At 37.3% G+C, this 16019-nt stretch overlaps 1 protein-coding gene across 2 annotated transcripts in view; it reads left to right on the top strand.

The window, feature by feature from the left end:
- EXT2 (exostosin glycosyltransferase 2) overlaps positions 1-16019 on the top strand; it is a 71936-nt gene that overhangs the window by 46411 nt on the left and 9506 nt on the right. For both annotated transcript variants that reach the window (XM_021533226.3, XM_021533227.3), the window contains 3 exons: positions 7837-8003; positions 14865-15008; positions 15471-15599. In XM_021533226.3, coding sequence (XP_021388901.1) covers positions 7837-8003; positions 14865-15008; positions 15471-15599 — 440 coding nt within the window. The remainder of the gene's footprint in view (positions 1-7836; positions 8004-14864; positions 15009-15470; positions 15600-16019) is intronic.

Here is a 16019-nt window from a genome sequence, read left to right as displayed (position 1 = left end):
GGACAACATTGATATAAACTGTTGGGGCTAAAGAAAGTGAGTGTCCTTTGGATTGCTGTATCTTAAGAAAGTGTTATCTTAAAAAAAATAATAAAAACAACTTCAGTGACAGGTCTAGGGTTTCTTGCATGCTGTGCCTTTAGTAGTAAGGACTGGTAGGAATGATTTTTTTAACTTCTCTCTAAGTTTTTAATTAATTTGGCTTCTTGGTGATGGACTTAATGCCATTTTCTTTGATTAGCTAGAGAACTAATTAATGCTGATTTTAGTCATCCATAAGGCATATTACAAACATTTTGCAATATTTCTAGAGAAATCTAGAAAGTTAACTTATCAAACCCATCTTAACAAACTGGGCCCTAGTGTCCTAGAACCAAATGTTCTGTTTTGTTATATACAAGAGGAACTGGAATTCTGTGGATTTCTGCAGAATAAGCATTTTCATGTGGGTAGAAAGCACCTGTTTTGAACTTTGAACAGATTTTTTCACTCAGCCATAATGGAAGGAATTCTGATAATAAGTAGAAGTAACATGCCTGATGTTGTTTCTGACAGTTTTTTAAACTTCAGACTCCAGCTAAATTCTGCCATTCAGTATTAGAGATCGAAAAAGTATTAATTGGGTTTCATCAGCAATGTTCACTTAGCTGCATTCATGCAAACTACTATAGACCAGCTAGAATCAGATATGAGAATTGAGTATGCTTTATGGGATTCTGTGCAACTGCAGGTACAAACAGAGCATGTTTAGAAATGTTTTCTGCCAGTTTTTTATCAGTCTTTGTCCACCTTACAAAACTTCTGGAAAGGTTTTTCCTTTTTATATTTCCAAATGGACTCCACAGAAGTTTTGGGAAGTGAGAGTATTATATGAATTAATATTTTGGTCCCAGATTATCACTAGTCATTGTTATTGAGGCAGTAAAGCAGAAATAGAATGTTTGTACAAATATCTTTGTATGAGTCATCAGAATGCCATGATTTTAGGCAATAAGTAGCTTTTTAAAAAATTTATCATATTGGTTGTAGTACTGACAGGCATTCAGTTCTTGCCATCAGGAGTATATGCTGTATTTCCAGCTCCTCATTATCCTTACCTGCTGCTTCCAATTGCAAATGCAACAAACCATCTGCATTCAAGTATCACTTGCTATGTTTTAAACTTGATACTGCTTAGAAGTAATGTCCCAAGAATATTGGTTAGCTCTGTACAGCTGCTGTACTGATTTTCATTTTCCCTGTTGAGTGTTGAAACTGGGAATGGATGATTGGTACACAGAGCAAATAATTCCCTTTGTAAATGCACCTCTGTCTGCTGACAAGATCAACAATAATGTTTGTGCTGCAAAAGGATTTCTTGAGGTGTTATTAGCTTCCCAGTTTCTCAGAAGCAAGCATACAGAGAATGATGCTATTTAACAACATGATGGTGTGTCCTGGTTCTGGCTGGGACAGGGTTAATTTTTGCAGTCTGTACCACCTCACTATTCTGTACTACCTCACCCCTATTGAGGGAAAGGGAGTCTCTTCGAAGGAGAAGGGCTTCCTTCTGGTTGAGAAAACTTGGTGGAAGGAGCTGTATGGTATTGTCTATTGTTGGTTTTTTTTCCATGTGAATAGTTTATTTTCTTGTACCCTATTTTAGTACATTGCTACTACTGTTCATTTTATCTCATTGCTGTTTCCAGTAAGTTGTTTTTACCTCAACTTGTGATCTTTGCCTTTTGTGCCTCCAAGTCTCCTCCTCTTCATCCTCCTGCAGCAGGCAGGGGGAAGGGAAAGAGTGAGAGAGAGCGAGAGGTGTGTGGTTTGGAGAGTCTTGGTGGGGGCACTGAATTGCGGAGTACCATTCCCAAAGCATGGCACAGTGCCATTTCCTTTGAAAAGAAATAATACATTCCATGGAAATATTATGCTCTATTATTTTAATGATCCCCCTTTTATGTATGATGTAACAGTTCATTCAGTACTGAGAAACAGGGCTGGATTTCAGACTAAGAAATCATTTTTATACATGAACAGTGTACAAACTTAGTTACATTTTCATTACAAACATCTGATCACAAGCCTAAGGAGGTGTGGAAAGTGAGAGAGGTTTATTGTGTGAGAGGGTATTGCTTTAGGTTATAATAAAGTTGCCTCTTTCTCATGCCTGTCCTACCTTCTCTTATCTACATGTCTCATGTGGTTCACTGGCAGTTGTAACTGAGAAATGCATAATTAGATGGGATTTTTTGCTGATCTTTTATATGCAAGTGTTTAGCTGGGAATGCAACTATGACACCTTTTTATTCTACAGCTTAAATCATTTGAAATCACGCTTGAAAATTTTGCTGTGAGATTTCACCTTGCAGGACTTAATGGTGGAATTGTGGGCTGGCCAGAAGCAGAACTATGTATGGATTGTAAGCCCATTAGAAGAGAGAGCTGCAGTGGGCAAAGTTGGGGAGCTACTGATTTTGTGTCTAGAGGACCACACACTGTTTTCTATGGGCTTCTCCAGCAATCAGTGCATCAGGAGTCCTAAATAGCATGTAATGCCAATCGTGACCTGAGTCATTACCAGAGAGCAAGTATAAGTGTTATTCACTCTTCTCTCGTGATTATTTCAGTATGACACACAATAGGAGGTGCCAGTCATTCTCTTCAGAATCCTTACATACATAGACTTGTATTTACTTCAGATAGCTTTATTTCCATAATTTGCTTCTATTTTTTGCTGCATCACAGAGTCCTTACTGTTTTTTTTAAAAAGTAAGAGTAGTCCCCAGTCCAAACATGCATTTTTACTTTTGTATGCCTAAAGGATCTCGTGCCATGATGTAAGATTCTTAAGCTTCTTTTGTGTTTGTCATAATCTGTTAAAGGTCTGTCTTACTGTCAGAATAAAGCCTGTCATTTTACCTTGGTTATAACAAAGTTTAGTAAACTGAGAATTTCCTCCATATGTTTTTTGCTAGTGGTGAAGTTTCTCAGAACTTTCTAAGCAGTATCTGAAAGTTCAAAGTCTGATATTACAGAAGTGGCAAACCCCGTATCTGATTGCTCCTTAAATACGAATACTTTTCATTTGTGGTCCTTTAAAATAAACATAGGCAATTTTAACCTTCCTGATGGATTCTAAAACTTTGAGTTCTGATGTGACTGTTGTCTTTTTTATGTATGTATTTCTTTTGGAGTTCCTATGGCAGAGCTTATTTGTAATACTTGAATCTCTCACTGGAGTCTGCTGTCCTTTATGAAAGTCAGTTTTGCCCAGGTTGCCAGTTGTTACCCAAGTGTCATTGTGTCATAGCATCTCCCATGTGCTTCCATCTCTGTAGGGGCAGCAACCTCCAGTGTCAAGTCAGTCTCTAGGCAGCAAGTAGCCTTGTGCATTTTGCATGCTGCAGACTAACTGGTACCCTAATGTCTTACCCCAAGTTTCTCCAAAATGCCTATATTTACTTTTCATTAATCTAAGGCTAAATTCAGAAACTTTATATTATGTTTCTCAAAGCACAAATATTTGACAGTAACATACCCGTTGTTGAGAACTGGTAATTTTGAGAGACTTTCCAAGACCTTAGTAAATCATGTGGATTTAAGAGGATTTGCTGACATCTGAGATGCGTGCTGATTATAATTAGATTACATCTTCATTTTTCATACACTTTTCATTACTTTTTCTTCTATAACCATTTTTTATGCAAGTGGCACGTCTGTCAGTAAGCTATCAAATAGCTGATTTTTCAGAAGAGATGGAAGTGTAATGCTTATATGCATGCTTGTTTTTCTGAATTACTATTTTTCAATCCTAGTGATTTTTCAGTTTCAATTTCTATTTCAATATATTCCTACACTTTGTTGCACTTTGGTTCTTATTTTTTTCAACATGTAGTGGATACAAAAAGAAGAAAAGGCTGAATAAAAGAATGCTTAATAGCTATGAAATATAAACTTTGATGCTACATATAAATACAAATTTACAAATGCACGCGTACATATTGCAATTCTGATTGCAACTGAAACAGTTGTAACAGTATTTTTTTGATCTATCAGGCTGCTTAAAGTTATTTTATACCAATTCTGGGGTTACATTTGGATAATTATAGGCCATTATCCAAAGGTCTTTAAGCAGTTTGCGAACATTACACAGTCTGTAGCCTTTACGAGGCAAAGACATCTGTCTTTGTGAGGTACCTGTAACTGTCTGTTACCATTTATAAAATGGTACTTGCACATTGCATGGTAAACCAGTAAAAAAGCAGTGAGTGAAATCAAGAGTACTAATTTGCAATAAACAGTTCCAGTCATTCAATGTTACTGCCTCCTAAGGTTACAATGACTGTTAACCTGAAAATTTTGGAATGTCAGTGGTCTCCTACTGGAATCATCATTTCAGATTAGGATTCATGTAGGGCTTTTAAAGATTTTACAATACTGAGAATGAGCTCATGACACTAATTGGAATCAATGTTCCATTTCTGTAGTGGCCCCAAGGTGCTTGCTGTATCTCCCCAGCTGGTAGCTGACTGGGACTTCCCTTGGAGTCCATCAGTAATGGGATTGAATCCTTCCAGCTGGCTACTGGTCAATATCATAAACCACAGAAATGTGCTAGGGCTAATGCCTATGCCTTCTAGTAGGACAAGAGATGAGTAAAACAGGACAAGAATGTACATACATGTCAAATGAAGGCCATGGTGTACAAGACCACACAGATAAAAGTAGATTTTACAGACACGTTTTCATCCTTAGAAAAAAAACCTTGGGGTAGGAAACTGAATACAAATTTTGCCAGTAAATATCACTCTGTGTTCTTTTTTTTGAGCCACCCATGCCTGCCAATCCTCTTTTCTAAAATACATCTCCAGGAAAAACTGATTTTTCAAGACTTGCTGTGGTTTGGAAATGCTGCTTTGTTTTCCTGAATGAAGTAGCATTCATACTCTGGTGTCTTCTAGCAGTGTGCAGAGTTGTGGGTTTTTGCAGTGTTGTATGAGCTGTTAAAGCTGAGAGGTCCAGTGGCCATGGGGATGGACATTCCCTCCTGAGAGCAAATGTTACTTGTATATATGGGAATGAAGCAGTTTCTTTTGTCTCTGGTACTGTCTTCCTAGTGTAATAGACTGACAGTGGAAAGGGTGCAAAACTGTCTTGGAGGCAGACCTGATTTAAAGTTATAATGGAAGTGGAAGGGTGTGCACATAATTGTATCCCATTATTTTTGGTGTTGTCTGTCAGCCAGCATTCTTCAGATCCTTCTGCTGAGAACAATTCCAGAATATGATCATATGTTGTTGTTTAAAAACTGAAATAATTTTCTTGGGTTAGGACTTCTCTTATTTTTGTCCTTACAGTGGCTTTTTTCATTGACACCTATTTTAACTCCCATTTTTCATTCTCAAAACACAGAAACAAGGATCTTATTTTCTTATACTCTTTTCTGAATTTCTCTATTTGCTCCCCATGTCTTAGTAGTTTTATTCAAACTTTCTATTCGTATCCTGGTGACAGTCAACAATCTTGCTGTTCATGGAGTTTGAGGCAGAAGGTGCAGTAAGACTATCTGGGTTGACCTGTGTCGTAAGTCACTACATTGCCTTTCTTTTCAGTCCAGTGACTTCAAACTTGACTGCATCCTTTGTAATACCCAGTCTTGTTGAAAGACAAGATGTACAGAACTAACTGCTGTCCTTTTAAACTTTTGCCAGAGGTTAACCACTGTTATTATTAAAAATGTCTACCTTATTTATACTTTGAATTTGCCTGGCTTTAGATTCTGGTCATTGTTTTTTGTTATGTCTTTCTCCAATTTGCTAAAGATACAAGTCATTTTTCTTCTTGTAGGTGCTTGTACATATTAAGCAAATCTACTTTTTGTTCCTTCTTTTAGTAAACCAAATAGATTGATCTCCATGTTCTACCAAAAGGCATTTTCTCCTGACCTCAGTTAACTCATGTGATTCTTTCAGCACCATTTTCAATGTTTTAACATAGTTTGAAATATAAAAGCACGAGAATGAAACAGTCTAATGTCTACTCTGGACCTTTAATCCTTTTCAGAAGCTGCTTTCAGGGGGAAAGTTGCCTTGGCCCTAGTGTTTAACTGTGTCTCAAATGTGTCAGTGTGTTTTTTGTTCAAATGCACCTAGTTTACTAAGCAGTCCATATGTAGTTTAGTGAGCTCTCTATGGCTTTATTGTGCTCACTGTTTTTCATGTCTCTAAGCTTTGTGTCACTTGCAAATTGCACTGAAAATTTATATGTATTTCAGACATGAAAATTCCAGTGCCTTCAGGCCCAGTATCAGGTCCTCTAGACTCCACTTGCCACAGAATCAGAGAATGGCTAAGCTTAGAAAGGACTTCTGGAGATCAGCTGTCCAATCCCCCCTCTCAAGCAGGAACATCTTGAGCAGGTTGCACAGGACCATCTCCAGATGGCTTTCAATGTCTTCAAGGGCAGTATCAATATCTCCAGATGGCTTTCAATATCTTCAAGAGCAGAGATTTCACTACATCATTGGGAACCTGTGTTAGTGCTCAGTCGTACACACGCTGAAAAACTCTCCCCTGATGTTTGGAGGGAATGTCCAATGTTTCAGTTTGTGCCATTGCCTCTAGTCCTTCCACTGACCACCAATGAAAGGAGCTTAGTTCTCTATTCTTAACACCTTCCCTTCAGGTATTTGCACATATTGGTGAGACCTTCCTTGAGCCTTCTCTAGCATAAATAGCCACAGCACTCTCGGCCTTTCTTTCTTGGGGAGATGCTCCAGTGCCATCATTGCTTTCATGGTTCTTTGATGAACTCTCTCCAGTTTGCCAGTGTCTCTCTTGCTTCTAATTAAAATACATTTTCATTAATAGTTGCTTCTAGGATGCATCATGCTGTAATAATGACTACTGTTAACCTTTGTGCTAGAAACTCTGCATGGTTATATGCATTTAGAATGAATGTTTAACATTCAGCCCTTGCTTCCATTTCCTTTAGGTTGGTGCTCTATATTTACACCTATAGTTATTCTTTTGTATGAATAGAATAGGGTTTTGAAAATTTTTGAGTATATGCAGATGCTGTTAACGTGACACTTAAGGTGCTACATGTTAAACACATAGGAAAAATTGAAATTAATGCCAAGATATAGTAAATTTGATGCAGTTTTATATCTGTGGGGGGTTCTATTGCTATTTAAATCCTTATTTGACTTGTAAATGTTAATGTTTGTGTACTCCAGTGCTCTATTCTACTTGGAAGAATGGTGTAGGGCACAAGTTAGAATACATTTGTATTTATCTAGTTTTAAATTATCACTGTGACTTAGGACTTTGAAGATGAAAGAAATTGATGAGACGCAGAATCTACTCCTTAGCAATTGTGCTAAACATTTAATTGATATAATAAAATTTCTTTTGCTCAGCCCTTGATAGAACTAACATTCTTAGTAAAATTCTTTATGACCCTAGACTTGCAGTTAGTAATTGTATACTGCTGCTTCAAATTATTCGGTTGCAGTTGAATGAAGTATCTTTTCACGCTGTGTGTCCCAAACCAATATGTATTATGCCTGCACGTACTCTGTAAGTGTTGCAAGTTGCTGCTTTGGGCAAGCTATCCTCTGTGTAGCTGCCCATGAAGCTCGTTGTTGAGAGATACAAAGAGAAATGTGGCTGAACTTCTGTCTCTTGCCTTCATATGCTCTTGTGTTTGCCAAACCAAAACTGCTGTAAATTCACCATTAAGAAGCGTTTGTTTAGATGAGAAGAAGAGTAAAAAGCAGCTAAGATGGATATGCAGATTCAGAAGTAAAGTATAACATTGAATTCTATTTATTTTAATTTTTCTCTCTAGATTCCCTCTGGCCAAAGATTCGTGTTCCCCTGAAAGTTGTTAGGACTGCAGAAAACAAACTTAGCAATCGCTTTTTCCCTTATGATGAGATTGAAACAGAAGCAGTGCTGGCTATTGATGATGATATCATTATGCTAACCTCAGATGAACTCCAGTTTGGCTATGAGGTAAGATAATTGGTTTTTCCCTGTCTCCTAGGCCATCCACTTCAACATTGTATATAAAGTGGAGGAAGCACTGCATAGTCTGTTGATTCAGATTGTTGCATCTCTCTTTACCATAATAGTTCAGTGCTGACTGAAACAGTTTTACAGATAGTCATTTCTTTATTGAAAAACCTGCCAGCTAAGAGGTTTTCAGTAATTGGCACAGGAGTGCCAAGAGACTCCAGAAAATGTTATAGTGGAAGCAGTCTGAAGACTGAGCTGCATTCTTCTTAACTTCAGATAAATCAGAAATTCTAGCCAAGTGAACGTGTCTTGATGGGCAAGACAAGTTTCAGAGATTAAGTGTTGGGAACGGAGGGAGCCTCCTGGGGACATGCTGAAGTAAGGTGGACTGCAGTGAAAGAAAGAACTGAAGAATTTCAAGGAGGGGACACATGGATCATGTGCTTGAAATGGCAAAACTTCAACAGCAGCTCTTGTGATGAGGGTATGGACAAAAAGAGAGCTAGTCCAAATCAGTTACCCATGGCGGTACAAAGAGGTGACAGTCTTCATAGATACTTGAATTGTTTGTTAAAAGTACACTTGAAGCAGCACTGTTGTCTTCCTTCCAAAACTATGTTTTGAGTGAGGTAATTTTTTGTCTCCCATTTGTAGTCCATAATCATTACTGTTATATGTGTGTATTTAAGACAAAGACGCTGTATATATAAGCAAATCAGAAACATTAGAAAATGTAATACCGAATTTTAAGAAAGCTTTGAATTATTTAGTCACACCTGTACATGCATTATCAACAGCAAAACAACACTGGACTATAACATGAAACTGTTACCTGAGTTGAATGCAATTATGAAAAGTGCTCCTCTAAGGTGGAGAAAGCTAGTGAATTGAAGTTAATACAAGGTGATATTTTTAAAAAATATGTTGGACATATTTCTTTAACATATGTACATGTGGGGTGAAATATTTCTCTTTCTCCCTCTTGAGTAAAAGAGACTGTTAGCAAGTAACAAGCTTTTGGACTCCAGAAATGTCTTATGATGATGTAGGTATGCTGAAGTAATAACAAAGATGTTAAGTAGTGGAGACAGAGGTTTCATCTATCATGTGTGTCTACAGAAAGGAAATACTTTCCTTGCCAGGTTAAGAGTAGCGAGTTAATACATGAAGTGTGAAAGATGGAAGGAAGAGAAGACAACTGAAGGAAGGGGATTTTGGCTACACAGACCTTCTCTATACTTTGTTGTCTACATGAATGTTTTAAGCACTGTACTGCAACAGCAGAGCAATGAAGTGCTGGCAGTTCTGCAGGCTGACTTACTTTTGCCTGTGTTGGTGCTTATAACTACTAGTTTTGAGATTGATCTGATGGGATGAAAGATAGCAGACCCATAATGTGCATGCTGCATAAATCCTGGCTCCATTTGCAGTTTAACTCCAGTTTTCATAAAGCTGTCTCAAATAAAGTGGCTAAGAGTAAGGAGTGACTTACCAAAGTCACCTACCTGACTGTGTAAGTAGCTCTGCTGTTGTCAGAGCAGGCTTGGAGGGCTTTGAAGCAAAAATTCGACCTGCAGCCGAGTTCCAGCTGTATCACCCAGAAGTCATGTGAAGCAGAACCTTGGTTTTTGTGTCTGAACTGTTACTTTTAACATCCTCAGTGGACGATACCTTTAATATCACATGTATTGAGTCTAGTCACTCACACAGAAAGGAGTTATCCTCATGAAAAACAAAAATAAAGCAAAGAAAATTTGATGTGAATCCCCCTGTAGTCAGTGCAACTAGAGGATAATTAGGACTTGCAGCTGTTCATCTCCTAGGATTAAGGCCAACAGGTCTAGCAGTTTGATTGTGCTGGCTCATTTATTGGCTTTATGGCCATGTGCCTTGGTTGCAGGGACTATCTGAGTAACAGTCCTTATATTCTGCGTGTGAATGTAACTATTTGGACATGAGATTGTTTAGTTTGGCAGACTGGAAACTATTTATGTTGCAGTTTTTTGCATTTTATTATAAATCCTACTCCTTTTTCATTCTGGGAAGTCATCTTACTGCACAGTAACATTGATGGATAATTAAAGTGCTGTATTGAGAAGGTAGTTGAGACAAACCTGTGAGTAATTTGAATCCTTATATTTTGAGTTTGGCTTCACCACCCCCACTCCCTCAGTAAATTAAATGAATAGAAATGTCTTTGAACACAGAAGCAGAGCAAATTATTCTAGAAATACAGAGTTTTCCTCATACAGGGAGTGGGTGATGTAACTCCTACTCTCTGGCACAGAAATCAAGGGCTGAAGATTGATCTTTCCTGTCCTTGAGTGTCTGTGACTTGCTTGACAGGCCTGAGCTGGCTCCCAGATGTTTAAATTGTCTTCAGCCTGTGATAATTTATTTATCTGTTTATGTGTGTTACCAGAAAAGTATCTCTCAAACTCTTGACTCATTTGCAGGGGAATCCAGAGGGAACAGTAGCAGCATATAAGGTTACTAGAAAGTTTTCTTTTAAAAGTAGGTCTGCTTCTGCTTTGGTCATATGAAGGGCTGGAAACGTGACATTCACTAATTTTCTTTTCTCTTCGGACATCCTTAAGACTTTGCATTTAAACATGTGGCAAAACCCCCTCTGTCACACACTTGTCTGATTGTATAGAGCAAGCCTAAAAAAAAAAAAAAGCCCAGAAAACTTTGATCTCTGTACACTTTCAGCCATAAAAAATTATAGTAACACTCAAAGTGTCAGACATTTTTTACTTGTTAAAAGTGAGCTATTATGGTACAGTGATTTATGACCTTGCATAAATCTATTGGAGCAAGCAGAAAAATAGTCCCTGTGTGCTGCTGTATTAAGGTAGCAGAAGAATACTCATGACACTCTGACTTCGAGAAAAAGTAGTTCTGTTAAGTTACATACCTTGGGACACTGGAAAAAACTGTTATGTCTAGATAATTTTTTCCCACTTACTGAACTTTGTTGTTCACAGAGAGAGTATCAGAGAGACGCAAGAAATGGAAGAAGTATTTAGATTATCATAATCTCAAAAAATTAAAGCAGAAACATTGGCCACCTCTGAAGTGTTTGGTGTTTGAATACAAAACTGAAGTCAAGCATTGTAGCATTCCCACCTCTGTGTCTTAGCTGGCCTCAAGGCAGATGTCATAGCATTAAGTAATTTCTTTTCCTATACTTATGCAGCACTGTGTCCTTACAGAGACAAAATACTTTTATTAGAGAATAATATAAATAGTCTAAATGTGGATTATTATTCTGAGGCTATGGTTTTTGTTCAGAAAATGTACAGTTTGGTGCATTGCTAAGTTTGCATGTATTCTGTTGAAAACTTTTGGCCTTCTGTTGGTAGATGATCTTCTGTCTCACAATTGGTTTTTGGTGCTTCATGTCTCTGGCATTCTTTAAAAATAATCTATTCTCTGTTGAATTGCATGTTTTGCTAAGATGAAATTTTCATGAAGTTGGAATGCCTTCTTCAGAGAAATTCTTCCTTGCTCATTTTGACTTTAAAAATTTAGTTTTCAGCATTCGTTTGTAGGACAAGTACAATATCTCTGCTTAGCAAAATAATTACTAGTTGCTGGCCCCATTCAAAGCTCTTCTTCAAACTTAAGATATTTTACAAAATGTGTGTGTGCAAAGCATTGTACATCTTTTAATGGGCTCTGTGTTTACATTTTACTTTATGTTTTCACTAATAGCACAAACCATTCATTTGAGAAAAGAATAAGGGAAAGAATTAAGAGTGGATGGGGCTGTGGAAGGCAGGAGTATGATGGCTTGAGTTTGTTTTCATTTCTAGGGAATAGTCAGTGTTTAATTCTTAAAATGTTGTCATGGTAGCTTTGGAAATGCTGCCTATTTTTCTGTTCCTTGAATTGTTGAAACTGCATGTGACTTAATATAGTCTATTGAATTTAATGCATAAATGTTTGAGAATGTTTTGTAGAGGGAAATTCTTCCCTGTCTTTCTGGCTACATGGAGAGTTTGCTGTTCTGATGGCACAGCAAATTGCGCAAAATAGTTGAGGCTGTGAGGCAGAAAGAGTTCTGGAGAGACGAGGCTGAAGGGTGTTTTAGCTATACTGTTTTATGTCTCTTGGGAACTTGACTTGGAAACAAAATTACTATAATTTCCTTTTGGTTTTTCTTACAAAACTTTTAGTAAAACTACTAAGTCAGAACTTCTATTTGACATTCATCTGGGAGATGCTTCATCCAAAAATATTTATCTTCAGGGTTGACTACCAGTCTTTGGCATGACTTGTCTGCAGAGAAGCATACCTCCTCTTCACTTGGCAGTATGTTTTTCCTTGGATATGTCCCTTACCCGTATTAAAGCAGGCCATCCTTCTTAGTCTGAGAAAGCTAATATGATCACTGGCTAAAATGAAATGTATTCCTAACAGACTAATAAATTATAGGCAACCATCAAACATGAAAATAGACAATAATACAAAATAGAGAGTAGTACTAGAATCATTACCACTATTTTTATTCTGAAAGTTTCCTTATATGTAGTAGTTGTATATATTAATTTTGGCATAAAGCATATGTATGGATTTGGGCAATGAGCTGGATTGGAGGCATTGGGAGCCTTTCCAAAATCACCATTGAATGAGCTAGTGGTGAACATTATGAAAAAGCCAAGCTTTTCCACTGACTTCAAAAGCATTAATTTTAAAGGGAATCTTTGTTCAAAACACCAAAGTTATTTTTTAGATGCATTGAACTGACAATTTTCAGAGGTCAGAAAAAATTTTTGCAGGGTAGAGTTGGTATTTAGACTGACACAAGAACATCTGTATGAGTAATGTGCATTATAGTTGGCTTTTATTTTATGTCATTTGGACTCTTGAAGATGACACCAAGGGCAAAAATTATAAGGGATATTAATCCAGGGTTGTGTGTTGAGAAGGCACTGCACTCCCGTGGGAAGCAGTAGCTGACTTTAATCTTTCTTTCAGCTGCTGTTAATATGCATGCCATTTCCTCTACAAGAATTCTTAGCCCAGTACGGTGCAGATCTGTAGTGTTCTGTTAAATCCTTTGTTGAGCCTCAGTAGCTTATGTGGCAGTGCCTTCCAACAGCTGGGAGATAGACATTTTAATATTCAAGTTTAAAACTAAAGCATTAATTTTTTAAGTCCTGGAGAGTGAGGAATAAATTTTTGAGTATCGTACATTTAGTTTTGTGTTCCTTATTAAGGTTTTCTACATCATGTCAAAATAGATATCGCAAGCCCTTGCTAGCTTGCCTGCCAGAAGTCTGTATTGTTTTAATTAGCTTATGGCACCAACTTGTAAGTGTTCTATGAATTCTCTTCCTTCAGTTCCAAGTTATCTCTGCTTTTAAGAGCCCTCTGTGTTGGAGCGTTGTCATATCTAAATACTATCCCAGTACTTGTGCCCTAGAACTGTCTAGAAAGATTGATTTCTGGATAAAATAGAAGCTGAGGAGTCAGAAGATCTGGTTCCCATTCTTGTTTCCTGTATGATTTTTGGCAGGTCCCCTCATCTGGACGCTTGAAATAATAACTGCTCTCATCATGGGATTCTGAAGCTGTATTAACTGACAGCAATAAAATGTGTTGAGATGTATAGATGAAAAGGTATATAGTAATGAAAAATCACAGAAATGTAGATGCAGAAGCAGTAACTTAAAACTGATTGTTTTATCATATTTACTTTGACAAAATACTTGCATAGAGTCTTTATAGTGTAGGCCTCCCAACTGAAATGCACTCACACATAAAAAGTGGCCAAAGTGAACTGCTGATGGGGTTACATTTGTAGGATGGTGGCATGCCAGATACCACTTCCTTTACTGTACATTCAACTGTAGGGTTCCCTTGTTCTTTTGTACATATGAAAGAATCTGTGAAGGAATCCTTGGGAATTTTTGAGGTACTTTGTTTTGTTGTTGATCTTGCATACAAAAATTTCATTATATATGTGTCTGTTTGTTTATAGCTCTTGTAACCTAACTGTATGTTAGAGTCAAGACTTATTCTTCCAAAAAGCCTAGCAGTTATCTGGATCAATGTACAAATTTTGAATACTTTGTCTGCAAATAATGCAGACAAATTATACCTAGCAAACAAGTAGCATTCAGACCCCTCTAAATAATTATAACCCTTTCCTCCCTTTTTCTCTAATGCAAAAATTTTCCATTATTTAATGTGGCCAGCAGTGTGGAGAACTGGGGTTGTGTTAATGATGCCCTTCTCCTTGTTCTTGTCTACTGTATTTGATCCTGTAGTCAGCTATAAAATAATGTATGGAGTGACAAGGATGGTATCTTGATTGTATCCAGCTGTCTGGAACAAGTCAAAGGCAAAGGCCTTCCATGTAGCCAAGCACCCACTAAAGAATACCAGAAATATTAAAATATAAGCCAGTTCCTGACAAAGGAAACAGGTTGGTTAGATCCAAAGCCAGCTGTGAAAGTAGTTAGGTTGTAGTCGTATCTACTGAAGTCAACATCAAAAGTTTCATTTTAATCATGCTTGGGTTTAGTTAGTTACACTCTTTTTTGAGTAGTCATTTGTGTTTCTCTATAACAATTATTTTAGTGGTCCATTAGTGGCCTTTTACTCTGGGACATGGCTTCTCTGAATTGTAGGGTCCTTCCACAGCAAGCTTATTCTTTTTTTGGACTTCTTCCTGGCAACTTTTTGTTCCAAGTATTTTTGACTTAGAAGAATTTAAGTGATCTTTGCCCCACTGAAACTCTACCCTTCCAGATGTGTTGCATTTGCTACCCTTCCAGAAAGCAGATGTGTTGTGTTTGCTTTCTGTGCAGGCCTGGTTAACAGCATGTCACATTTTTTTCTCTTCAGGTCTGGCGTGAGTTCCCTGACAGGTTGGTTGGATATCCAGGTCGCCTGCACCTTTGGGACCATGAGATGAACAAATGGAAATATGAATCAGAATGGACCAATGAAGTCTCAATGGTGCTTACTGGGGCAGCCTTTTATCACAAGGTAATACACAACTTGCACTGTACTAATGTACAATATGTACATTAAAAAAGATCTATATGCGTTGCTGTCATTGTTGCATCAGTTTTTGTGGTGCTATGATTATGTTCTTTAAAACAGTTGGAGAACTAATTGCAAACTTTTCCCTAGACCTCTTTCAGTTGCTGTGAAAAATCACTGATTTGTCTCTGCCAGTGAAATAAAACCATTACTTACCTTTGTGACTTAAAAAACTCCCTGGAGGTTCAGAAAAGAGAACCAGTTTTAAGGGAATTTGTGTGGTGGTCAGGAAAGGAATAATTATGCAGTTTAGCACCCAAAAATTATTTTCTATCCACTGAAGTAGTTCTTGTCTGAAGGCACTATCACTTGACTGCCTGCTGTTCCACGTCTGAAATATTTAGTCTTGCAGTTACTATATCTATATTTAAAATTAACTTATTTTTCTCGCTCTCTTCTCTGCAGTATTTCAACTATCTTTACACCTATAAGATGCCTGGAGACATCAAGAATTGGGTGGATGCTCATATGAACTGTGAAGATATTGCCATGAATTTTCTAGTAGCAAATGTCACTGGCAAATCAGTTATTAAGGTGGGGCTTTCCTGCTGTTTATCCTTACAAAATTAAAAACCATGAGATACATACTTACATTTATTTAGTAGGCTTCAATATGTTACTTAATCCTCCTTTTTCTCTCATTTTCCCCAGTATGGTATCCTGGTCTCCTTACATGTTAGAAAAGCCCTTCTGTTAAAATTTTTATGTTGACTGAGAAGAGAGAATTATTTTTTACCAGTTGATTCTGATGGTTATTTTAGCCATTTAGCTTTTTATAGCTCATCATAGAGATGAGCTATAAAAAAGATAATTTAAATGACAGCTGTGCATTTGTGTGTGTATATGTACATGCCCACATACATATATTATAACTATTTGAGATCGCCGGAGGAAAGAAATTGCCAACTGTCCACAGCTCGCTCTATCGTGGCCTGACAACAGCTGATTTATAGG

This window comes from Lonchura striata, chromosome 6 (assembly GCF_046129695.1).
Source record: "Lonchura striata isolate bLonStr1 chromosome 6, bLonStr1.mat, whole genome shotgun sequence".
Classification (NCBI taxonomy): domain Eukaryota; kingdom Metazoa; phylum Chordata; class Aves; order Passeriformes; family Estrildidae; genus Lonchura; species Lonchura striata.
Note: the sequence above shows the minus strand (reverse complement) of the source record. Positions and strands in the feature narration are given on the sequence as shown.